The sequence below is a fragment of the Haliotis cracherodii genome, unplaced genomic scaffold (genome assembly GCF_022045235.1).
Source record: "Haliotis cracherodii isolate W230 unplaced genomic scaffold, xgHalCrac1.p SCAF_26, whole genome shotgun sequence".
Taxonomy (NCBI): Eukaryota; Metazoa; Mollusca; class Gastropoda; order Lepetellida; family Haliotidae; genus Haliotis; species Haliotis cracherodii.
The window spans coordinates 5,991,770-6,016,867 of NW_027266282.1; the positions used below are offsets into that span (position 1 = coordinate 5,991,770).

General features: G+C 39.0%; 2 protein-coding genes and 1 long non-coding RNA gene across 3 annotated transcripts in view; 1 reads left to right on the forward strand and 2 right to left on the reverse strand.

Annotated features, from left to right (window-relative positions):
• Window positions 1-10,131, reverse strand: LOC139472961 (C-type lectin domain family 10 member A-like). Its single transcript, XM_071255442.1, has 4 exons — window positions 9,829-10,131; window positions 2,672-2,753; window positions 2,337-2,510; window positions 1-342 (listed from the first exon to the last, which is right to left on the reverse strand). The coding sequence occupies exons 1-4, from the start codon at window positions 10,129-10,131 to the stop codon at window positions 122-124; spliced, it is 780 nt and encodes a 259-aa protein (XP_071111543.1). The 3' UTR covers window positions 1-121.
• Window positions 5,140-6,114, forward strand: LOC139473086 (uncharacterized). Its single transcript, XR_011653919.1, has 3 exons — window positions 5,140-5,240; window positions 5,541-5,864; window positions 6,028-6,114. It is a non-coding gene; the product is annotated as an uncharacterized lncRNA (long non-coding RNA).
• Window positions 10,132-14,638: 4,507 nt separating the features above from the next.
• LOC139473078 (neurogenic locus notch homolog protein 1-like) overlaps window positions 14,639-25,098 on the reverse strand; it is a 43,898-nt gene continuing 33,438 nt past the window's right edge. The window contains exons 31-45 of the mRNA XM_071255591.1: window positions 24,831-24,929; window positions 24,281-24,379; window positions 23,946-24,044; window positions 23,494-23,592; window positions 22,933-23,031; window positions 22,372-22,470; window positions 21,810-21,908; window positions 21,104-21,202; window positions 20,531-20,629; window positions 19,773-19,871; window positions 18,609-18,707; window positions 18,144-18,242; window positions 17,588-17,659; window positions 15,194-15,304; window positions 14,639-14,739 (exon numbers count right to left, since the gene is read on the reverse strand). Of these exons, the coding sequence (XP_071111692.1) occupies window positions 14,696-14,739; window positions 15,194-15,304; window positions 17,588-17,659; window positions 18,144-18,242; window positions 18,609-18,707; window positions 19,773-19,871; window positions 20,531-20,629; window positions 21,104-21,202; window positions 21,810-21,908; window positions 22,372-22,470; window positions 22,933-23,031; window positions 23,494-23,592; window positions 23,946-24,044; window positions 24,281-24,379; window positions 24,831-24,929 (1,415 nt within the window). The 3' untranslated portion in view covers window positions 14,639-14,695. The remainder of the gene's footprint in view (window positions 14,740-15,193; window positions 15,305-17,587; window positions 17,660-18,143; window positions 18,243-18,608; window positions 18,708-19,772; window positions 19,872-20,530; window positions 20,630-21,103; window positions 21,203-21,809; window positions 21,909-22,371; window positions 22,471-22,932; window positions 23,032-23,493; window positions 23,593-23,945; window positions 24,045-24,280; window positions 24,380-24,830; window positions 24,930-25,098) is intronic.

Here is a 25,098-nt window from a genome sequence, read left to right on the forward strand (position 1 = left end):
TATAAACATAAAATAATCGAGAACCTTTACTGGGTTTAAGTGTGTGTGTGTGTGTGTGTGTGTGTGTGTGTGTGTGTGTGTGTGTGTGTGTGTGTGTGTGTGTGATATGACCACAAGCGGATTAAGTAAACGAATTAAACTGGCATATGAACAAACGTTCATCAGTGCATAATCTGTCTTTCCACTGAGGGCCATATCTCAAAAGCATACAGCGTCCTTCATTATAATCCGGTTCTCCCGGAGCCCACAAGCTTATGTCGAGAACCTTTGTTCCGTCGACCCACTCATACCAGTCTCCAGTGTTGTTGTAGAAACCACCAAGGTAGTGTTTGAGAGGATGACCTGAAATTAAAATTGCATTCTTCATTATCATCATTTAGACGCACAACTACATGTACAGAATTGTTTATTTGAAAATACTCATTTGTGTTTAAAAATCCATAATTTGAATAACCATTTAGGTATGCATGTATTTTTAGGAGCTGAATGTATCAAGCTTCTCGATCACTACATACAGTAATAATTATATTGAGTGTATCGTTGTGGGAATGGTTTGGGTTTAAATCCAGATATAAATTGTTTGTGATTCACGGTTTGTCGGCACATTCACAATCTCGAGCATTTCACACAAGTGCTAAACGTCTATGAAAAGCACCATGTTTAGCTTTAAATTGACACATTGTGAAATTAAAAATGTTAAGGACAAGTAGTATACAAGAACATTATTTTTATTTCTGATACGTCCCTTTGGAATACCAGAAACCTCCGAATGTGGGTTCGAATCCCGGTTCTCCTCAATTGTTTCTAGGTTTGTTGGTGGTAACCGTCTGAGACCCGTAAGACTTCGAGCTTTTCTCCTACATTTAAGCTGTCACGCAGTGTTCTAACCAGAGTACTGTTGAAAGGGAGGATCTTGCTTCAGTGCAAGCTCATGATAATGCTACATAGGCTGATGATATTCATTATCAACTCCTCAAGCATTTACCCGTATCATGACTAGAAACATAAAAAAATAGTTTTAACAATATTTGAACGTCTGTAAATTTCCCATAGTCAAGGCTTAATGTTGTCGTAACTGTGGAAGGGGGGGGGGGACACCGATACTTCTGATTACAGGCCGATATCACGAGCTCGTTGTGTGTGTATTATGAAAAGTTTATCGTATATCAAGCGAAGGAATAGCTTGGTACTTGGAAACCAATAATCTCATTATGTGGGTTCTGCTTGAATCGAAGAACTATCGATCATTTCATCGACTTTTTATAATATTTCATTATGCCGTGCCTGTCTTACCGCGAGGGCTTAGAAATCTCCGGTTCATAGATTGTATGTCGAGGCGGGTGGGCATTCTCTTAGATAACGCCTAATTAAAGGTTCAGTACAGAATATTAGGACTGGGTCCAAAATTGTATCACAGACAATAGCTCCATTGATTACAGCCTTGAACACATTCAATACTTTCCATCTGATTAAACTGAGGGACAGAAGAAAGTTCAGCGAGTTTTATGTAATTGAAAATGAAAGAAATTTTGTTAAATTTGATTATGCTTTATCACATGTGTATATTGACCATGTTTATCACTATATCATATACTATATTATTTACATTTTGTAAAGAGTAATCTGTGACTGAGAAACATTGTGTAAAAGATAAGTTGGTTCATTAAAGACGGGTAAGAAATGAATGTGCAACCACATGACCCCTCCCATGTTTGAAATTCCCATTTGTGCCCCAAAATTTATGTATTATACCAAAACATTGTTTTTAAGTTTTACAAGTTTAAAACCAATTTATATTTTAAAAAAAGGAGTAAAACCATGTAAAAGTATTCTTTTGAATGCTGTTGAATAATTTGCAGCAGAAGAACAAAGATGACCTTTCATAATTGCATCCTAGTCTGCCTATGACCCCAAGGGATATCGTAACATCCTCCAAAGTATTTTTACGCCTGCCAAATGTTTAATTGTGGAATAGTTTAAATGTCTCTCTGTACACACTCGCCAGCGACTAAAAGGACGGGTCCTGAGGATCTATAGCCCGATGTTTACATTATATCGTTGTTCATCGTCCTGAACATGTTGATTTTACACTAGTTTAAATACAAATCAGTGTTATGTTAAAACAACCTTGTTATTTTAGTATGCTTCCGGTTATTTTAATGTCCTTTGTTGACAACATAATGTAATCAGTTCACTGGTGGATATAATGATCAACGATGCACAGGGTAGGTTGCTGGGATTGATTTGGCCTGACCCGGAATTCCAACGGGTCGTACCACCTGGCACAATCCTAAAATGTGTATCACGTTTCACATAACACATATTTGTTTTCTTACCAAGAACACCAATGATGTCTTGAAGGAAGTTGTTCTGAATGACATTCTTGATTATGGCTAGATGGCCACCCTTCTCTTGGCAGTAGCGCTGAGCGTCTGCCCACTGCTTATGCATGTGTGGAAAAGTATAGCTTGTTCTGATGTCGTGCTCAACATCAATAACCGCGAGAGGGTCTGAAACGGTAAAGTGTTTTAATCTAAATCCATACGTCCCATCAGAGTAATTCGTTTGCAGAAGACAGTTGCTTCGTGAATCTGAAATGTATTTCCCTCAAGTGTATGATATGGCAAAATATTGAAATTGATTAACGGAACAATAGCCACGGAATACTCACGACACGCTGTGCTGCTGTTTCTGTAGGTAGCACAGTGTTCTGACAATCCACAAGATGTCTTTGAGCATAATCCGGATATAGTCTGTGAAGTGTAAATAGGCATATTTGATGTCCAATCTTTGCACCGGGATAAAGGATTGCAACAGGGCCTATAGATACAATTCTGAGCAATAGTTTAGAATAAATGTCATGTCCTATTCTAAGTTATTAATATCACACTACAATGAAAATAAAAAGTGGTTCTGCGCAAGAATTACGGTGCCATATATTTCGCTGGATCACTCAATATATGCCTTATTTATCAACAGCAAAATGCCAATAAATTATACCAATACAATCCGGTAGCGATTGTTTGTTATTTAAACGTGTAAGTATCATCTCAAAACAATACTTGTTAAACATATTGTATTACATAACACACTACGGATATAAAGGGGGGCAGTGGTTGGAGCGTTCACGCCAAACGCCCGGGTTCGACACTATGTAAAGCCCATTTCAGGGTTTCCCCCTTGATATTGCTGGAATAATGCTGAAAGCTAATGCTAAAATGCTAAAAACTATACTCACTCACCAACTCAGCCAGTCACCCACTCTACCACACTATCACCAAGCCACCGACCAACACATTCACTCACCCACTCACTTTATGGTAACTTCAAATGACGAAGTATTATTGACAGAAATAAATACGACGCAACACTGAAGACCTCGTTACGTGAAATGAATATTTCACCTCACACAAAGGGCATTCGTCGGGCCGACATTAACATTGGAAGGAACAACGGGAACTGATTCACATATTGTCAAAATTCGTCGCATCAAAAACATAATTCACTTTTTTTATATATGAGGCATTGTTCTAATCGTGTACATACATACACTGCCGTAGCAAATAATACTGTACATACCTCTTTTTATAAACATCCATATTTATTTTCTTCCGGATGTGTTCAGAAACTAAGACATTTGATTACGTATATACTGATCTATTGATCTTTTAACATTATCGAGAAAGATGGCTTAACAATTTACACATCATTATCAAGGAACACCTGATGACGCCCTGGTGATACCGGGCGAGAATATAGGTCCCCAGCAGGCTATGGTTGTTGCCAATGGCGACCAAATGCACCGAATGGTGGGGCTCGGTGACTTAGTTGATTCCGTGTCATCGGATTCTCGATGAATAGATATAAATGTCACTCTTTGGATTGTCTGTCCCAGACAACATCTTCTTTACCCTTCTTCACATACATCAATATTTATATTCTTCAGGATGTGTTTATTACCCTCATGATCTATTTACATTATCAAGAAAGGTGGCCAGGACCCGGTTGTATCAAACTTTAATGATGCATTAACGTGTCATTAAACCTTCATTAACTAATGTATCATTAAATCCAGTGGTACTAACGTTTTAATGACGTCGTGGTGTCATTAGCGCGTCATTAACTTAATGAAGGTTCTGGGGCATCATTAGTGTGTCATTAACAACAAACATGGCCGCGAACATATTGTTTGAACGCTTAGGACGCACAAGGAAAGACCGTGTTTTCAGAAAACGAACTCAACACCTCGAATCCATGAGCGATGAAGAAGTAAGGGCACGCTACCGTTTTGGGAAGGCAAGCATCAGATATGTCTGCGATCTTGTGAGAGATGAATTACAGCCCAAATCTGCAAGATCGCACGCACTAAGTGTTGAACTACAGGTAAATGTCGTCAATAGAAACTCAGCTAGTTTGAAAAAAACATATTATTATAGCGCCAAATTTATAGCGGCAATCTTTACAATGAATGAAAAGCACTTCTATGTGGGTCAGCTCACTGGTCTGTGTTGGTAAAGTCTTATGTGCAGCCTAATGATACCAACCTTGTAAATATATTTCACAATAGAAAGTAATGTAAATTCATGGATCCCTTTCACTTCACTCCAGAAAGATACGTTTTCAACTTGGCGTTGTCAGCCATGATCAATTTCATAAGGGGGAGTTACTCTAATGACTTAAACTAAATGTGTCGTGCACACTGAAGAGAACAGTTTTGCGTGTTCGATTCCGGCCAAAAGAACCTTTTGATTAATTAAAGCATGCACATCTTATATCAATAATTAACACTTTACTTAGTGAGACATAATGAAAACGCAGCCAAATAAATAACAAAGTGGATATAAGTATTATGGAAATATTTGAAAATTTGTCAAACCTATCATTAGCCTCTGTATAATCATTTTATCAGGTTCTGGTAGCCCTACGTTTCTTTGCAAGTGGAAGTTTCCTACAAATCACTGGCCACACAATAGGGATAGACAAATCAACAGCCTCACGAGTTGTGAGGAAAGTTTCCCTTGCCATTGCGTCTCTTGTGCCCAAGTTTATTACCTGGCCGTCCGAGAGGGATATAGGCGACATTAGAAAGGAATTCTACAATATATCTCGATTTCCTGGAGTAATCGGATGTATCGATGGGACACATGTACGGATACAGGGACCATCAGACAGCGAACCTGCCTTTGTCAATAGGAAAGGCTACCATTCGATCAACGTTCAAGCAGTGTGTGACAGCCAAGGTGTGTTAAATAATTTTTTTATAATAACAAATCAAATGTCACTGTTAAACCTGTGCATGGAGCATAAACGTCCTCCCTTCAAAGTCACAAGGACAATATGTTTACGACCCTGACACCATTCACGTTGTTAAACGAAATAGCTATCAGACAAATCTTTATAGAATGATATGATTTCAGCATTTGTTGTTTAACGCCGCGATCAGCAATGTTTCAGCTATATTGCAGTGGCTGCATTATGAACCAAGTTCGATGGTAATATTGACTTATATTAACATTGACCACATTTGTCTCGTTCTGTAGGTAAATTTACTAACTTAGTGGCGAGATGGCCAGGCAGTACGCATGACAGCCACGTGTTCAAGATGAGTAACGTGCGGCAACACCTGGTAACACACCATACGACTCTACAAGACGGCGTTATTCTCGGTGACAGTGGATACGCATGTCGTCCGTATTTGATGACTCCGTATCTAAAGCCATCTAGCCCCGAGCAAGAGCGATTCAACTCTTCCCATAAAAGAACAAGGTCAACCATAGAAAGAGCATTTGGGTGGCTCAAACGGCGTTTCCATGTTCTGCACGGTGAAATCAGGATGAGCCCAGAGAGAGTTTGCACCATCATTGGTTAGTTTACTAAGATAATAATATACACTGTAACTATGAAATACATTTGAAGATAACCGATTTATAAGTGCTAACACCAGTGGGAAACACTCATTCATATAACATAAAAATCGAATGATAACAATTCTGTAGACCCTTTAAACAATCATACTATATTTCACAGGTGCTTGTGCTGTGTTGCATAATCTGGCGATAATTCTTCGTGAACCCATGCTGGATGTTGATGGAGAGGACGACAGTAACATTGAAGGGCAATATACAGGTTCCGAAGATGGACGGGGCATCCGTGATTATATCACAAGGCACTATTTCACTAACTGAAATGATCAAACTGTCTCTGCTTTAATACAACTATACAGAAGAATGCAAAGATACCATCTGTTGTCACTGAAGAAAATAGTTGACAGTGTTCGCAGTATGTATTTGCCAATGCGTGCAAATATAATTTTTACAAATATTTAACCAAAATCTTTTGCGTGCACTTTTGTCTTTTCGTGTTGAATCAAAGGGATATAGTTTCCGAGCTTTGTTTAACTAAAATTTAGATTCCTGCGTAAATATTGTCCAGTGTACACAGTGCACATTTCCCTTCAGAAAAAATACACCTAAACGCTACACGGATACAATGAGTTTGAATTTGTTGCACAACGCCAAGACTTCACGGTGAGCATGTAAGGTTCTTCTGACCTGACCGAAGAGGTTTCAATCTAAGGGATGGGCGAGTAGAGAAAGGACTTGGCACTACATGTTTGTTAGCATTGCTGCAAGAAGTAAGATTCCAGTATTAATTAATACGACATACTCTTCGATGGACACGATTTGATTTTCCCCCAGTCTGGACCAAAGGCCTGAAAAAATACATTGTTTTTGGATCATGCGAGTCTCCGTGTGTATATACAGTGAATGTTACGCTATATACGCGTGTGTTAAAGGCCAAAATTAGTATGAGTGTTTCAATCTAAGGGATGGGCGAGTAGAGAAAAGGACTTGGCACTACATGTTTGTTAGCATTGCTGCAAGAAGTAAGATTCCAGTATTAATTAACAGGACATACTCTTCGATGGTACTAATGTCGTCATGTAATGCAGATGCGTCGACAGACACTTCTCCTTCTGGGTAGATCTGTGTGCTGGAACAACTGGGCACAGACGCTTCCTGAGTAGGGACATCGCAAACATTTTCTTCTAAAGCCCGTGCTAACAGGTGTAATGTCGAAGGAGAGCCAATTACATCGGCGACTTCCGTACCTGCACACACATACAGTTTTTTGCGCACTTATTGAACATCAGTTAATAATATAATTAATATTTTTACACTGTTAAAACGGGAGAGGTACGGCACCAGGGTTATTATCATTTGTTTTATTACCAAAGGAAATGATATATTAGAATTGTATGATATATTTGTGTGATGACACGGCCTATTTTATGTCTGCAGCCACCTTCAGAAAAATGACTGCTATAATGTGAAATATTTTTTCAACCAATTTTCGTTGTCATAAGAAAATTCTCTCATGAAAAGTATAAATGCTTCACATAAAATTTGCATTTAGAGACGAACAATGTCAAGATTTGAACTTAACATCGAAAGACACAACATGAACTTCTTGGTTTGGAATAGGGGTAATGAGAGTTGCCCCCCCTTCTCTTTCCACAATGGCTGCCTGTCGGAGAACAGATGAGAAATACCATTACAAATGTAAATATGCACTGTGTATTTTATCACACGCTCCAATTTAATTGAAAGTGTTGTCAAAAAGGTTGGTTAAATGTTCTTTTTTCATTTCCTTTTGATTAAGGATCATCAAATCATGTGCAATACCCGATTCCCCATAACCTTGTTCAACGTGTATGAACAGCTGATTAGGCTACTAGTTCGTTGTATCATGTAAAGTACTTTTTTAACACTTACAACAGTTTGTGTATCGATATTTTATTGAATGCACGCGACATACCCATTTGCATCACTAGATCGTCCGATTCGATGCCCGTGAGTCCAGTGAAACTGGGACATTCCTTGTAAATGTCGACTATCTTTTCACTCGTCGTGGAAAGTGGGGCAATACAGGGCCCTCCCCCGGTCTTCCTCATGTCCAGCTGTCTGTTACTGAATTCCCTTTTGGCCGTCTGGTGCATGTTCGTCCATTTTGTTTTTATTTCTTTTGTTGTACGCTGACAAACACCGAGAGCGTTAACTTTGGAAGTAATGTCTGCCCAAATAGCCTTCTTTCTTTCGTGGGTGACGGTGCTACACAACTTACTGTTAAGTATGGAGATGTGTTTCTCCACCAACTCGGCAATAAGCTGAATTTCGGAGCTGTCGAAATTCTTGTTTCTATTCCTAGGTTTAGGTTGATACGATGCCATTTTGACAGACGACCGGAAGTAACGCGTACGTGTTTACATCAAGGAATTGTGGGAAATATTTAGGGGAAACACCGAATTTAATGACAGGTTAATGAAGACACTTACATTAAGGCATCATTAGATAATGATATGCTAATAAACGTTTGATACAACCGATTTTAATGATGCCATTAACTAATGGTGCATTAAGCATTTAATGTATCATTAGGGTTTAATGTAGCCATTAGTTAATGAGGCTTTGATACAACCGGGTCCTGATCATTTTCATAGAACACGTGGCGACCCCATGCTGTCACTGGGTGTCGATATAGATCCCAAACAGCCCATGGAGACCTGATAAAATGGGTGGTTGTGGTCGATGACTCAGTTGATTGCATGTCATCGTGTCCTAAAAGCATGGATCAACGCTTAATATGTCAATCATTTCATTGTCTGGCCCAGACTCGATATATTTTACAGACCACCGTCATCAATGTGGAATATGGCTGAGTGCTGCGTTAACCAACAACCAAACAGAACATAAAGATGTTATGATGAAGATCATGTTCACAGCATTTTACCATACAATTTCACTTTTTCATCTGTTGGGAAAAGGTGCTGGGAAAAGCTGTTGTGAAAAACTCTTGGGGAAAAACTATTGGGAAAAGCCGTTGGGAAAAGTCATTGGGAAACACTTTAGGGAAAAGCTGTTTGGAAATGCCGTTGTGAAAAGCCGTTGTGAAAAACTGTTGGGAAAAGCCGTTAGGAAAGCTGTTGGGAAAAGCCGTTAGGAAAAGCCGTTGTGAAAAGCTGTTGTGAAAAGCTGTTGGGAAACACTGTTGTAAAAAGGGGAAAACACTTTCGGGATAAGCTGTAGGGAAAAGCTGTTGGGAAAAGCTGTTGGGGAAAAGCTGTTGAAAAAAGCCGTTGGGAAAAGTCATTGGGGCAAACTGTAGGGATAAGCTGTAGGGAAAAGCTGTTGGGAAAAGCTGTTCGAAAAAGCCGTTGTGAAAAGCCGTTAGGAAAAGCCGTTGTGAAAAGCTTTTGGGAAAAGCTGTTGGAAAAAGCTGTTAGGAAAAGCCGTTGTGAAAAGCTGTTGTGAAAAGCTGTTGGGGAAAAAACTGTTGGGAAAAGCTGTTGGGAAAAGCCGTTGTGAAAAACTGTTGTGAAAAGCTGTTGGGAAAAGCTGTTGGAAAAAAGCCGTTAGGAAAAGCCGTTGTGAAAAGCTGTTGGGAAAAGCTGTTGGGAAAAGCCGTTGTGAAAAGCTGTTGGGGAAAAAACTGTTGCGAAAAGTTGTGTGAAAAGCTGTTGGGGAAAAAAACTGTTGGGAAAAGCTGTTTGGAAAAGCCGTTGTGAAAAACTGTTGGGAAAAGCTGTTAGGAAAAGCTGTAGGGAAAAGCTGTTGTGAAGAACACCACCGCTCTGAAGAGACTGGTCAGAGAATAACCAGTCTCTATTACCTGCGTCCCATTTGACGTAAAGGCAAAATGGAGATGACAATAAAATGAATGAGCACTGAAACTAAATTATGACACCAGGTGCTCGCGAAGTAATGGACACAGTAAAGGTGCATAGATTCTCAGACTGAAAACAACCAAAATGCCATAGCAATACCGTACCTTCGGCCAGTCACTGATGTCACTGTGCAGAAATCCAGGATCAGGCGCACGGGATGCCAATGACGAGTCATTGAAATTAAGGAAACACGTGTTTCTCCTTTCGTCAAAGTCAAATGAAGCACAAATAGATGTCGCCACACAGGAAGCAGCACAACTGAAGATACTGGATTTAACTGCAAAGTTATAACTGACGTTTTTCAATCTGTAACCTTTCTCTATCAAACTTCTGACATTGCAACTGTCAGGATTTCCGGACACAATTGCCCATCCGGAAACTGCTAGCCAGGCGACGAAAGCGTACATGGCCAATTCCAGACAAGAAACTACCTGCAACAGCCGTATTTCAAAAACACGCTTTCAGATTATATATTACGTCAGATCTCAAGGGTCATATGCAACAATATGAATCGAACATCAGTGCATGCATACATGTACTTAAACATGTCATGATCAATATCTCAAAAACAAATGAATGTCAGCCTATGCGTGAGTATGTAGTTTAACTGGTGGGCGTTAGTTGCTGAGGAGCTGTATGAACACAAGGTTTCTTTCAAATGTGTCTGCTAATGAATAATCACTTTGTTCTTGTCATAAACTCTTTTGGATTCTGACTGGGATAGTGGTGTGTAGTGTGGAAATGTAAAATGTTTTGACATAATTGAACATGGTTCTTGTCTGAGATTGCAAACATTCACGCAAATCCAAATGGTATTCAGTCAATTTGTCGCCAATATTTCTGTGCATAGAAAGACATTTCCAAGCTCAATTATGTCAAAACATTTTACCTGTCAACGCGAACAACGCCACATTAACTATTACTGTAATACTTCACTTAACTGCGTTCCAAACAATCAACCCTTTGTATGAATATCAGAATTCAACCACACATCACTGCAACTAAAATAGATTTAAATATGACATCACCTTACGGACTTCTCTCTTCTCCTCCAAGGCAGGTGGTAAAACCAGAGGTAGACATAACTTGCACCCAGTTAAAGAAATCCGAATCAAATCCTTTGGTATATCAAGAATACAACCAATTACGAACAAAACATAATTTCATAGATCCAATTTTACAGATGAGTCCAAGAATGGTGGCAAAGTTGCAAGTGTCACCATCATTGGATCCAAGACTCTCTTCAAGAATCCTATATAATAGTTCAATCTTTAGAGCGGTAGGCAGAGCTTTCTTGACAGCACTGACCTGTATAACCAACAAAATCAATGTGAAGAGTCTCCTCAAATCATCCTATAATCCTTGACATTTTAGCCACGAAAGGACTGGAATATTGCTCAAAGCGGCGTAACATCATACTCACTCATAATGGAGACCTAGTTATGTGAAATGAATGTTTCAACTCATACAAAGGGCATTCGTCGGACCGACCTTAACAATGAAAGGAACAACCGAACTGCTCCATATATTCACAAAATTCGTCCCATCTAAAACAAAATTCACTTCTTTATATGTGTGGCAGTGTACTTATCGTTTATATACAATACATTCGCGAATAATATGTCGTCTCCTTTGGGATATATCTCTCTCTTTTAAACCATCCATATCTATTTTCGTCAGAATGTGTTCAGAAACTAACACTGATGATTATGTAAATACTGATCTCATGATCTATTCACATAATCGATAAGGTTGGCAAACAATTTACATATCATTATCATGGAACATGTGATATCGGGTGAGAATATAGATCCCCAGCAACCTATGATTGCAACTACTTTTCTAAATTGCAATTAAATTAGTCAAATCCAGTATACAATTGTGTTTTCAATCCTTTGAATGAAATTTGTTAAACCTGGTTTCACCACTTGGAATCAGAATTCACTGCAGCTAAAACAGATATAAATATTCTAACACCTTACCGACTTCTGTCTTCTTCGATTGTTGGTTGTAAATGGTAAAGCCAGAGGTAGACCTTACTCGCACCCAGGTAAAGAAATTCGAAACAAATCCTTCGGTGTATCAAGAATACAACCAATTACGAACAAAACATTATTCTCATAGATCTATTTTTACAGACGAATCCAGGAATGGTGGCAAAGTTGCAAGTGTCACCATCATCGGATCCAAGACAGTCTCTTCAAGAATCCCAGATAATGGTTCAATCTTTACTGCGGAGGTCAAAGCTTTCTTAACAACATTGACCTGTATAAACAACAAAATCAATGTGAAAACTTCTTCATCTTCTGCGATTCATTGTCTTGCCTTCAGGCACTAGACAGAGTCTCCTCAAATCATCCTATAACTAGACATTTTAGAACGTTTCAATGATCTCTTTACTTCCCAATTTTACATCGTCTTTTGTTGGTTACCAAGTCATGTAGGCATAACACGTAACTCAAAAGTGAATGCTCCAGCTAAAGCAGCTCTTGACAAACTGTTATCTCCACTCCTTATCCCGTACAGCAATTTCAAATCAATTATCACAAGTTATACTCGGGATCTAATGTGAAAAAGGTGGGTCACTCAGGTAGGAATCAATAATCTTTATAAATTTAAACAACCAATCGGTCGCACTTACTTGGGTCGTCAGGTCAAGAAATGATGAGGTCGTTTTGCGACTATGTCGTATTGTTCACAGTCGGTTTCTGCTAAAAAGAGATGATCTCATGAAGAGATTGGAGATTGGAGATTGGAGATTATAGTTTGATGATGAGGAATGGTTTGCCAAAGTGTCACGAAGTTTGTTGGCAGTTTCAGATCTCGTCGCGGTAGCGTTGTCCAATGAGATTTCCCTCTACCACTATCCAACGGGTCCTCTGTCTTGCTGTAATCCACCCCATACCGTAACGCTGCCAACCCCGAACCGATCTTCTTCCATGGCACAATGATTGACGTAACGTTCACCTCGACGTCAGTACACTCGAATCCGTCCATCGCTATGGCTGAGACTCGTCAGTGAATAGAACTTGACCCACTGCATGGCCGTCCAGCGTAGACGCTGTCTGCACCACTGTAGACGTGCTTGGTGGTGGTTTCCTGTCAAAATGGGGGTGGGGGGGGGGGGGGGGGTGGGGGGGTGTTTCTGGCGACAATCCCTGTACATCTGAGGCGGCGACGTACGGTTTGTAAAGATATTCGCCGAAGGCCAGGGATGCTTCTTGCAGTCACTGTTGCTGGCTGGAATCGATTTCGCAGGTGTGTTGTTCGAATCCAGTTGTCTTGTCGATTATTGGTTACGCGTGGCCTGTTGCCAACGTTGCCATAAACACCAAATGGTGTTTCTGTTGACGTTAAACTGTCTTGCAATATCACATTGTCTCGATCCTGCTTCAAGCATACCAATGGCACGCAGACGCTCATTTTCGGACAGGCGTGGCATTTCGTAATTTTGTTGTTTTCTGAATGGTTTTTGTCAGCACGATGCTAAACAATGCATATGGAATCCCGTTAACGCACATGTTTTTATACCCATGGGCCTTGCATAAGTCACCTTTTGCATGGAATGCATGCTTTTCTGTAGCAGTTACGTTTTTGTGACTTGATTCCATACATGTACTACAATATTGAAAACCAAACTTTACTTGTTTGAAAAATACTTAAAATATTCGTGTCACGGGAACTTTTGTTGTTGAGTATATATATATATATATATATATATATATATATATATATATATATATACACACGACACAACATCGGCCTGTTTACCATTAGTATAACGGGATCGAGTGGTCAGGCTCGCTGACTTGGTTGCATGTCCCAATTGCGTGGATCGATGTTCATGATGTCAATCACTGGACTGTCTGGTCCAGACTCCATCATTTACAGACAGCCGTCATATAGCTGGAATATTGCTGAGTGCGGCTAAAAACAACAAGCCAAAACCAAAAACCATTAGTACCATTTCGTTGAGACAGTTTTTTGAAAACCATAATTGTAAATTTATAACACTGTCAGCAAACATCACCACGTCGTCAGCAAACAATAGCAAAAAAATAATCAATGTCCGCGTTAGAATTGGTGAGAGCTGGTCTGTGGAGTCAACCTGAAAGTGTCAGCGTACCCCGACGGCGTCCATCGTAGCTCCCATCATCAATCACTGGATTGTCTGGTCCAGACTTGATTATTCACAGGCCGCCGACTTGAACTAGAACATTGGGGTGTTAAAGAAGCGTACACGAATGGATCAGTGTCCCCTGGTGTCTACTTCGGGGTGAGACGTATTGACTTTTATGGGTCATAAGTACATTTTATTTATTTCAACCAAAATTCGATCATTTATACTTGGTTAAATAGACGGGAAATACATGAAAAATATGAAGGACAACAAGAAAACAAGAACATTAATTTCAATTCTCATTCGTCCCTTGGTCAAGCAGAAACTATGTTTGTTGGTTCGAATCCCGGTTCGCTCCGATTAAGTCTCTAGGTTTTTCAGCAACAAAGCCGAGCTCGTGGGTTTCACCAAAGCGGTAAACATCTGAAACCTGCATCGCTTAGGGCTTTCCTCCCACATTAAGCTGGCACATCGTGATATAACTGTACTGTTTAAAAAGAGGCGTTGAACCCAACTCACTCAATCACCTAATTCTGATAATGGTGAGGATCACAATGAAGTCTCCTTCAGTGAAAGCTCATGATAAAGCTATATAGGCTGATAACATTAATTATCTACTCCTAAAAACTGTACCTGTGTCATGAATAGAAACATCAATAAATGTATTTAACGTTAAACCACACTCACTTTTAATATGTACCACTCCACCATGGAGATACACAAGCAACTAATCACTAGGGACGTCTGGCAATATTACAGTTGGATAAAAACTGAAATAATGTGTGTTTGAATAATTTATTTCTGATAAACCGGTTCTCAGAAAGGCGTCTGTTGACCATTAAGTCTTGCTTCTATTCATAACCACTGCTTGTAAGTGGATCCGGGGCTTGTATCTCTGCAGAACAAATATAAATGTGTAGAAACACACATCATGGTGATATAAATGTAGACTTTCACGATTGATCGTGCTAATATCTCATAGTTAAATATGAACAATATGCTGTAAATAATGCGTCACCAAATTAAAGAGAGGGTCGACACAAGGTTTGGAATGCATCCTGAAATTAATGCATTGCCTTTAACCATAAAATCCAGTCCTCCAATGATATATAGTTGTAAATTGAAGGCACCTGGTTTTTTTGGTTACTGAAGGTCACGTGACGTATACCAACAATATTTAATACAGGAATCAGTCAAATGATGACATAAATCTGTCTTTGACAATCACAAAGATATAAAACAACAGTTACTTTTTCTACTTACATATAAACGACATTGTGTTTCAGGACATAACAATGTTAGTATTGACCGACGATTTGTATAGTTTTATGTACAACTGCATCCCTTACCACATGTGCGACAATTTTGAGGGCATTGGCGCATGAACTCAAGTGACTTCACACAATTGCCGGACACCTTCAGAATTGTGCAGAGCCAAGTGTCGGTTCCATCACATTTCACTGAAATAAAACGAAACGTAAACGTTGATCGACTGACTAAAGTATCAAGTATGTTGTAGAACAGTGCCCACGGATGGCCCAGTCGTTTCGAACGCCGTAATACTTGCGTCCATGAGGATCACTGGTCATTGTCTTTAGAAGTGGGGCTCAACGTATATTGTCGTTTTGGACAGATTTCAACTTTTCCTCTCAAAGGCCTATTGTCTCTGTGTTGGTTTTCTCCTTTGAAATTGACAGATTGGGGAAGATGAACTTTGGAAAGTTTCGTCAATCACATTTTTGTCCAATCATCATACTGTTAATGTTTAGTCATCATTTATTAATTATGCTGAAATTATTGAAATAACAATACTGCCAGTAATGTCTTCGTTGATATTTGAAACTGTTTACTACAAATGCAGGTGAGCTGCAGTGTCACCATTTTCCCGAGGCAAGGGAGTTACCCGACTTAAAAGTTCACTTTCCACCTTTGCCGAAATAGGCTGGTATTATGGAGTTACATTTTGGCTGGACTAACGAGTCTATGCATAGTCCTATCAAAATCGCGCAACGAAATCGAAATCCGGTTCGTAAACTGTCGTCGGATTTCGGTCGATTGCAGGATTTCCAAAGCTTGTGCACAGCCAACTCGTTGTCAACAGATATTTTCCAGATCCTTTCATGTTTTTGATCAAGGTGCTCGCGTGACTTGATGCACTTCGCGATGTAAGACCCGTTTTATCCCAATATAGCAGATTATCGATCAGAACGTCTGGACGGGGCGCCACCATTTTGTTTGAAACAAATGCAAGTATTACAAGAGGTGGAATCTGATTGGACCATAGGAGAGGCTCAGAAGGGACATAACTCGTAATAACCACTGGTGACTCTACGATTGAGCCCGGGAATTCCAACCTAGTTCGGCAAGGTAGGAAATCTGACCTTTAAAGTCATTTAACTCTCTTGCCTCGGGAAGATGCAGTGTCACAAGTCTACCATAAAACATGTTCAAAGCTTTAGTAAGGCTTTAATGTTGTAATTCTTTGTCCATCTGAATACCACCAGGGAGCATAGGGTAAATGGCAAAGTAGGCATGTCAGATATTCTTTTTGTCACTGATGCGTCAAATGTGGAAATGTCGTCCACATGCCTATCATACAACTTTTTGAAAACACCACTAAGGCATTGAATGTGGCCACCCCGATCAAACAACGCTGCTGGAATACTGCAGCCTTATGGAAAGTTTTTTATCACCCTGCATCCTTCTGCTTGCAGATAAATAGGAGGCGGTTTCACTCCTCTATTCAGTCCTAGTTTAGTTTGGTAAATCAGTCGAAGGGAATTAGCTATTCGACCATTTCCGAACGTTATCAGATCATCGATATACCGGAATGTGAGTGAGTGAGGTCTCAGACGTTTATCATTTGGTGTAACCGACGAAAATGAATATGGTGTGGACAAAACTGGAAATATAATTGAGGCGAACCGGGATTCGAACCCACGATCATAGGTTTCTGGAGTGCCAAAGGGTCGCAACTCTTCGGTGCCTTAGACGGCTCGCCAACCTGTGCCCCTTCGATATACCTGTACCCTTAAGTTCAATGTTCAAGTATATCAGATACAGCTTGAACGCGACTTGGGGCGCTCGGGTAGCCTAGTAGTTAAAGCATTCGCTCGTCACGCCGAAGACCCGGGTTCGATTCCCGTCAAGGGTGCAAAGTGTGAAGCCCATTTCTGGTGTCCCCCGCCGTGATATTGCTGTAATATTGCTAAAAGCGTCGTAAAACCATACTCACTCATTGAACGCGACTTTAAACCCCATTCCACCTCAACACCTCTTAATCATCATACACTTACGGTAATATGTTGGAAGCATTTAACAAAGCGATAGTCTCTTTTTCTTAAAATATTTCAAATGTTGTGTTTGTATATAAATAAACAAATTCGAATTCTTCCTGGCAACTTGTTAAAGAGTGTAAAGAAAGGCCCGTATATTTTCATTCAATATTACACATATACATGACCCCTATTGCATTGAGAGTGGCTTATGATGTCAACCACTGGATTGTCGCGACTCGATTATTTACAGACCGCCGTCTTGTAGCTTGAATATTGGTGAGAGCGTTGTTAAACAACAACAACAACAACATTTACATGAACCACAGTCTAAAATGGAAAAAGTGGGACTTTCTTTTTTAACATCAATAAACAAGCTGCACAGGTCGGTCTTGACAAGTTGACTGTACACATATACAGGATCCGGATCCTCTGAAACGCCATATAGTCTAATCATCATAATCATACCTCCTGTCGGGATACAAACACAGTTAGCTCCGTGCAGTTCCTGACCTGCAGGACACGAAGTTCCACAGGTTTCTGAAATCAAAAGGAACAAATGTAAACATTTCCATTTCTTAGATTAACTCACTAACGATAAACAACAGTAAGAATATAATCTCAACATGATGTTTAAACTAAGATTTTTATACATCAATACAAACTGAAGAATTTTTTTTTGAAACCACTGTTTGTTTCCCTTAAAATGTCTTTCAAGTTTAGGGGGCACGGGTGGCCCAGTCGTCTGAGGCGCCGCAATTCGCTGTGCAGAGTTGCGTCCCTTGGACACGCCAGAAACCTATGATTGTGGGTTCGAATCCCGGTTCGCCCCGATTATGGTTCTAGGTTTGTCAGCACCATACCCGTGCTCGTGGGTTTCACCGAAGTGGTAAACGTCTGAGATATGCATCACTTTGGGCTTTCCTCCCACATTAAGCTGACACGCCGTGATATAACTGGAATACTGTTAAAAGCGGCGTAAAACCCAACTCACTCACTCACTCACTTTCAAGTTTAATCTTACCACATGAGTTTCCGATATAATTGCCAGTACAGGTACATTTGCAGGCAGCAGTGTCCAGAGTGCCTCCATTTTGACAGGTCCTTGAACAACCACTGGGCGCTGACAAAACACAACCATTATCAGATCGTCGTCGATTTACGATTTAAGGGCGTTTATAAACTTTAACAACATACTACTTCTGTTTGGTGTTAGAATATCTTAGACTATTTTGCTTTGAAGGGGAACTGTGAAATAAAACACATAGCATGTGTTCCTGCAGGAACATACAATGTTTCCGTTTAGATGTAAACGTTGAAGGAATATTCACTTGAATTTGAATTTGGTTTCAGAAGACAAGTAGAGGGTTAAATTTGCTATACTTAACTTAATTAGTAAAAGTCATATTTCCATTTTTTAAACACCATTTTAACCAATAGTAAACATATTTTTATTCCCTGTTGATATTGAACTCAATTCAGTACATACGTGTTCCACAGTAGGTTCCTGTGTAGCCGTCCCTGCAGGAACAAGAACACGTGGCCGACTGTTGTGTTCCACCATTCAAACACCCTCTAGAACATTGTGCTGAAACGAATAACATTGAAACGAAATGATAAATTAGAACGTTGTTTGTTCTGTTTGCAGTTTTCCAACAATTCAGAAACATTCTTGTAATTTTGTCATGTTTTCATAATTTATTTTAGTCAGACATTGCTGTAGTTCTTTATGTGGAATGCTGATAGACGTAAATACTTTATGGATAGTTTTCATATATGTTGTCATTTTGATTGATTGCTTTTGAATAGTTGGTTCATATGTAAATGTTACGTCAATATTGTGGTTATAGTCTTTCGCAACATCTATTTCGAACCGACGACGTTTCCCGGAGGTTCCAAATGTTAAATTTCCGAACAGCATATATCCCAAAACACCCGCAAATGTCGACACACTCAAAGGGGCAGACCATTTAACACACCAACAGAGGGATCGGAGAGTTTTGTTTGAAACAATACATTTTACTCCACAATTGCTTCAAATCACACATTAGTTTTCTGTGTGTTTCCACACACACACACACACACACACACACACACACACACACACACACACGAACACACACACACACGAACACACACACACACGAACACACACACACACACACACGAACACACACACACACTCACTCACGAACACACACACACGAACACACGAACACACACACACACACACACACACACACACACACACACACACACACACACACACACACACACACACTGTTTTTCCGGAGACTCAGCATGTGTTTTTGGTATAACCTGAGGAAAATGATCAATTTTGCTTCATTCAACAAGACCTCCTATGTTTACAGTGAATGCAAATATCTCTTGAAATTTATGGGTGTAAAGTAAATATATAGTGTGGGTGTAAAATAAATCCACAGTGAAATGTCTTGGAACTCTAGGATTCAGTTCCGCTCTACAACGTTTCTCAACCAATCGGATTGCCGCACACACTCCCAATTAGTTTCCAAATTGCATCATGTACGTTTCAAGGTCAATCTGAGAATATCAGTAACTGATTCTAAGCAACTGAATTGGTGGAACGTTCATCAATGAACACTTTGATGATGTAATGTTTAGCTATATTTACCACATGTGCTACCAGTCCACAACGGATCGCAGGAACAGGTACACGTATCTCGGTTCAGAGTACCGCCATTACTGCAGGTTCTAGTGCAGGTATTTGTTTCTGAAAAAAATCAATACATCCAAATACAATACCTCAAAATACATACCTCAAGGGGTGTGATTCAATTGGTTTCTGTAACAGATTCATGCCCAGAAGAATGTTATGTCGGTTCCAAGTAGTTCCCTTTTGATGGCAGTGCATGTGTTTACAGACATAGCAAGGTCTTATCAGAGATTGGCAGATTTCGCTGCAAAATGGCTCAAGTGCCGTTGAGCAATATTCAATCACTCAGTGTGTTAAATATGCTAAACAAAGTCAGGTTTTCGATTATTTTCAGTAAGAGTTTCACACAATAATTATGTGTGGTTATGCATATTTTAGGCAATATGATATCAATTGTGTATGATGGCGTCGATAAGAAACAGGAAAATGGAAATGAACCAGTGTTCCTCCGTTGAGACACGACCGAGTGCACGTGTTCGTTTCTATAGTAGACAACAAGAAAATATCAACAACACTCAGGAAAAGGAAGAAATCACTGGTAAGCCAATTATAAGGTATTTTTACTAGATTTTGTCCCATAGATAAATGTTAAGAAAGGTTTCGAAACGTTTTACTTACAGTAGTGTTTCAATTAATTTATTAATTAATAAATCCATCCAAGAATGTTCGACGCCAGCTGCTTTGTTTTTAAATTAGATTTGCCATTCAGAACTTACGACACGTGGCTCCGGTGTAGAATTCTCTACAGGCACAGGTGCAGGTATCTGTGTTCAGTGTTCCTCCATTAAGACACGACTTAGTGCATGTGTTCGTCTCTGAAATAGAAAGCAACAAAACGTCATTAACATCATGGGGAGAAGAGTAATATTCAGTCTTTATTCAATCAATTAGGTTTGTACATGAACTGTACATGGATACACCTCATTCAGAAGTGTTCTACACCAGGTTAGACGGATCATTATATTTAGAAATTCACAATTGACGTACCTTCCTATGGGCTATAACAGATGAGAATTTCTTGAAATTCATAAATTACGACAGGTGGCTCCAGAGTAGAATTCTCTACAGAAGCACGAGAAGGTAACTGTTGACAGATAGATATTAGCACTTCCTCCCAAAACACTGTGTCTTTGTTTATTTCAAAGTAATAACAGTATCAATACAATTTGAAAAAATATCACCTTTACAGCACAACAATAATATACCGTGCATTCATATGCACACATGTAATAAAAAAGTGTACTATAACAGATTGGCATCTAAAGAATGTTTTGACGTTCAAAACTTACGACACGTGGCTCCAGTGTAGAAATCTCTACAGGCACAGGTGCAGGTATCCCTGTTCAGCGTTCCGCCATTGAGACACGACTTCGTGCATGTGTTTGTTTCTGAAAACAACACAAACTATCAACAACAGCACGAGAAGAAGGGTTTCTATTGATAGATAAAAATAGAAAATATACCCAGTAAACCTAGCATGACAAAAGCACCAATGAACTTTTAGTTCTGTAATTAATGGCATCATAGTCTTTCATAGTCTTAGGTTCTGTAATGCAAAATTAAATGAAAAAACAACCACAAAAAAAATTCAAAGCTTATTATTTTTTTATTTTTTTATCACAGCTATGACTCTGCCAGATTGGTGTTATTTAATAGTGGACCGATAGATTCGTGCCAGGAACAGAACAATTAGAACATAACTCGAATTATTCATCGATACATGCCGTTTTTATCACATCTATCAATCTGTCAGATTTGTGTTATTTTATAGCGGCACGATAGAACAGGAACATAACAATTAGAACATAACTCGAATTATTCATCGATACATGCCGTTTTTATCACATCTATCACTCTGTCAGATTTGTGTTATTTTATAGCGGCACGATAGAACAGGAACATAACAATTAGAACATAACTCGAATTATTCATCGATACATGCCGTCCAGGAATATTTGACACCATCTGGGATTCTAATAAAAATTCATAACTTACGACACGTGGCTCCGGTGTAGAATTCTCTACAGGCACAGGTGCAGGTATCTGTGTTCAGTGTTCCTCCATTGAGACACGTCTTAGTGCATGTGATTGTTTCTGTAAAGCGATTAAGAAAATATACCCAGTAAAGCTAGCATGACAAAAGCACCAATGAAAGCTTGTTATTCTACTTTTAGTTCTGTAATTTATGGCATCATAGTCTTTCAAAGGCATAGTTTCTGTGATGCAAAATGTAATGAAAAAACAACCACACCAAAAATTCAAAGCTTATCATTTTATATTGTTTTTATGACAGCTATCACTCTGCCAGATTGGTGTTATTTAATAGCGGCACGATAGATTCGTGCCAGGAACATAACAATTAGAAAAAAAACTTGATATATTCATCGATACATGCCGTTTTTATCACATCTATCACTCTGTCAGATTTGTGTTATTTTATAGCGGCACGATAGAACAGGAACAGAACAATTAGAACATAACTCGAATTATTCATCGATACATGCCGTCCAGGAATATTTGACACCATCTGGGATTCTAATAAAAATTCATAACTTACGACACGTGGCTCCGGTGTAGAATTCTCTACAGGCACAGGTGCAGGTATCTGTGTTCAGTGTTCCTCCATTGAGACACGTCTTAGTGCATGTGTTTGTTTCTGTAAAGCGATTAAGAAAATATACCCAGTAAAGCTAGCATGACAAAAGCACCAATGAAAGCTTGTTATTCTACTTTTAGTTCTGTAATTTATGGCATCATAGTCTTTCAAAGGCATAGTTTCTGTGATGCAAAATGTAATGAAAAAACAACCACACCAAAATTTCAAAGCTTATCATTTTATAATGTTTTTATGACAGCTATCACTCTGCCAGATTGGTGTTATTTAATAGCGGCACGATAGATTCGTGCCAGGAACATAACAATTAGAACATAACTCGAATTATTCATCGATACATGCCGTTTTTATCACATCTATCACTCTGTCAGATTTGTGTTATTTTATAGCGGCACGATAGAACAGGAACATAACAATTAGAACATAACTCGAATTATTCATCGATACATGCCGTCCAGGAATATTTGACACCATCTGGGATTCTAATAAAAATTCATAACTTACGACACGTGGCTCCGGTGTAGAATTCTCTACAGGCACAGGTGCAGGTATCTGTGTTCAGTGTTCCTCCATTGAGACACGTCTTAGTGCATGTGTTTGTTTCTGTAAAGCGATTAAGAAAATATACCCAGTAAAGCTAGCATGACAAAAGCACCAATGAAAGCTTGTTATTCTACTTTTAGTTCTGTAATTTATGGCATCATAGTCTTTCAAAGGCATAGTTTCTGTGATGCAAAATGTAATGAAAAAACAACCACACCAAAATTTCAAAGCTTATCATTTTATAATGTTTTTATGACAGCTATCACTCTGCCAGATTGGTGTTATTTAATAGCGGCACGATAGATTCGTGCCAGGAACATAACAATTAGAACATAACTCGAATTATTCATCGATACATGCCGTTTTTATCACATCTATCACTCTGTCAGATTTGTGTTATTTTATAGCGGCACGATAGAACAGGAACATAACAATTAGAACATAACTCGAATTATTCATCGATACATGCCGTCCAGGAATATTTGACACCATCTGGGATTCTAATAAAAATTCATAACTTACGACACGTGGCTCCGGTGTAGAATTCTCTACAGGCACAGGTGCAGGTATCTGTGTTCAGTGTTCCTCCATTGAGACACGTCTTAGTGCATGTGTTTGTTTCTGTAAAGCGATTAAGAAAATATACCCAGTAAAGCTAGCATGACAAAAGCACCAATGAAAGCTTGTCATTCTACTTTTAGTTCTGTAATTTATGGCATCATAGTCTTTCAAAGGCATAGTTTCTGTGATGCAAAATGTAATGAAAAAACTACCACACCAAAATTTCAAAGTTTATTATTTTATATTGTTTTTATGACAGCTATCAATCTGCCAGATTCGTGTTATTTGATAGCGGCACGATGGATTCCTGCCAGGAACATAACAATTAGAAAAAAACTTGATATATTCATCGATACATGCCGTCCAGGAATATTTGACATCATCTGGGATTCTAATAAAATTTCATAACTTACGACACGTGGCTCCGGTGTAGAATTCTCTACAGGCACAGGTGCAGGTATCTGTGTTCAGTGTTCCTCCATTGAGACACGACCTCGTGCATGTGTTCGATTCTGAAAAGGTCGGGAATAAATATCACCAAAATCACGGGGAGAAAGGAAAAACTGACAACCAATTTTTTTATCTTTGTTTTGTCAGGTTTAATATCTGGATTTCATTTCCAGTTTTATGATAGTATCGGAAAAAGGTCAAGAGTGAAACTTAATTTCAGCAATGCATGCTTATACATAGTTCAGAAAGTACAGTGCGAGCTAGGATTCTGAAGTATGTTTGGACAATAATAACTTACGACACACGGTTCCCAAAAAGGGAGCGACGCATGCGCAGGTGCAAGTATCTGTATCCAGTGTTCCTCCGTTGAGACACGACCGTGAGCACGTGTTCGTTTCTGAAGTAGATGACAAAAATATGTCATTAAAAGCATGAAAAGAAAGGACAAGTTGTTACACAGTTCTGTTTTATCAGATTTGGCGTGGTTTTAATGTAATAAAAGTTTCGAAAAGTATTGTTCACAATAGTGTTATCATTAAAACATGTCTTTAATTGTGCATGAATATAACACATCCAAGAAGTTGGTCTGCAGCTAGCATGACAAAGGATATTATTGAAATGCTTGTTACTTTATGACATCATAGTCTTTCAAAGTCATATGTTCTGTAATGCAAAATTTTATGAAAAAAAATAATAACCAGAAAAAAAAATCATAGCTTATTATTTCCTCAGTTTTTGTCACATCTACCACTCTGACAGATTGTGTTATTTAATTCTGGATTCTTGCCAGGAACATAATAATTAATGTTTGACATCATCTGGGATTCTACTTGAAATTCAGAACTTACGACACGTGGCTCCAGTGTAGAATTCCCTACAGGCACAGGTGCAGGTATCACTGTTCAGTGTTCCGCCATTGAGACACGTCTTAGTGCATGTGTTCGTCTCTGAAAACAACACAAACTATCAACAACAGCACGAGAAGAAGGGTTTCTATTGATAGATAAATATTAGCATGTTGGCTTCCTAATCAACGTGACTTTGTATATTTCAAACTTATAACAGTATCAATAACAGTTTGAAAAAATATCTAGTTTACAGCACAACATTAATATA

Excerpts from the sequence above, each read along its gene's own strand:
- LOC139472961 (XM_071255442.1), bottom strand. The coding sequence starts at position 10,131 with ATGTACGCTTTCGTCGCCTGGCTAGCAGTTTCCGGATGGGCAATTGTG. Across the intron at positions 2,754-9,828 it reads ACATCAGTGACTGGCCGAAG|ACTATATCCGGATTATGCTC; the intron begins GTACGGTATTGC and ends TACACTTCACAG. Across the intron at positions 2,511-2,671 it reads AAACAGCAGCACAGCGTGTC|ACCCTCTCGCGGTTATTGAT; the intron begins GTGAGTATTCCG and ends TTACCGTTTCAG.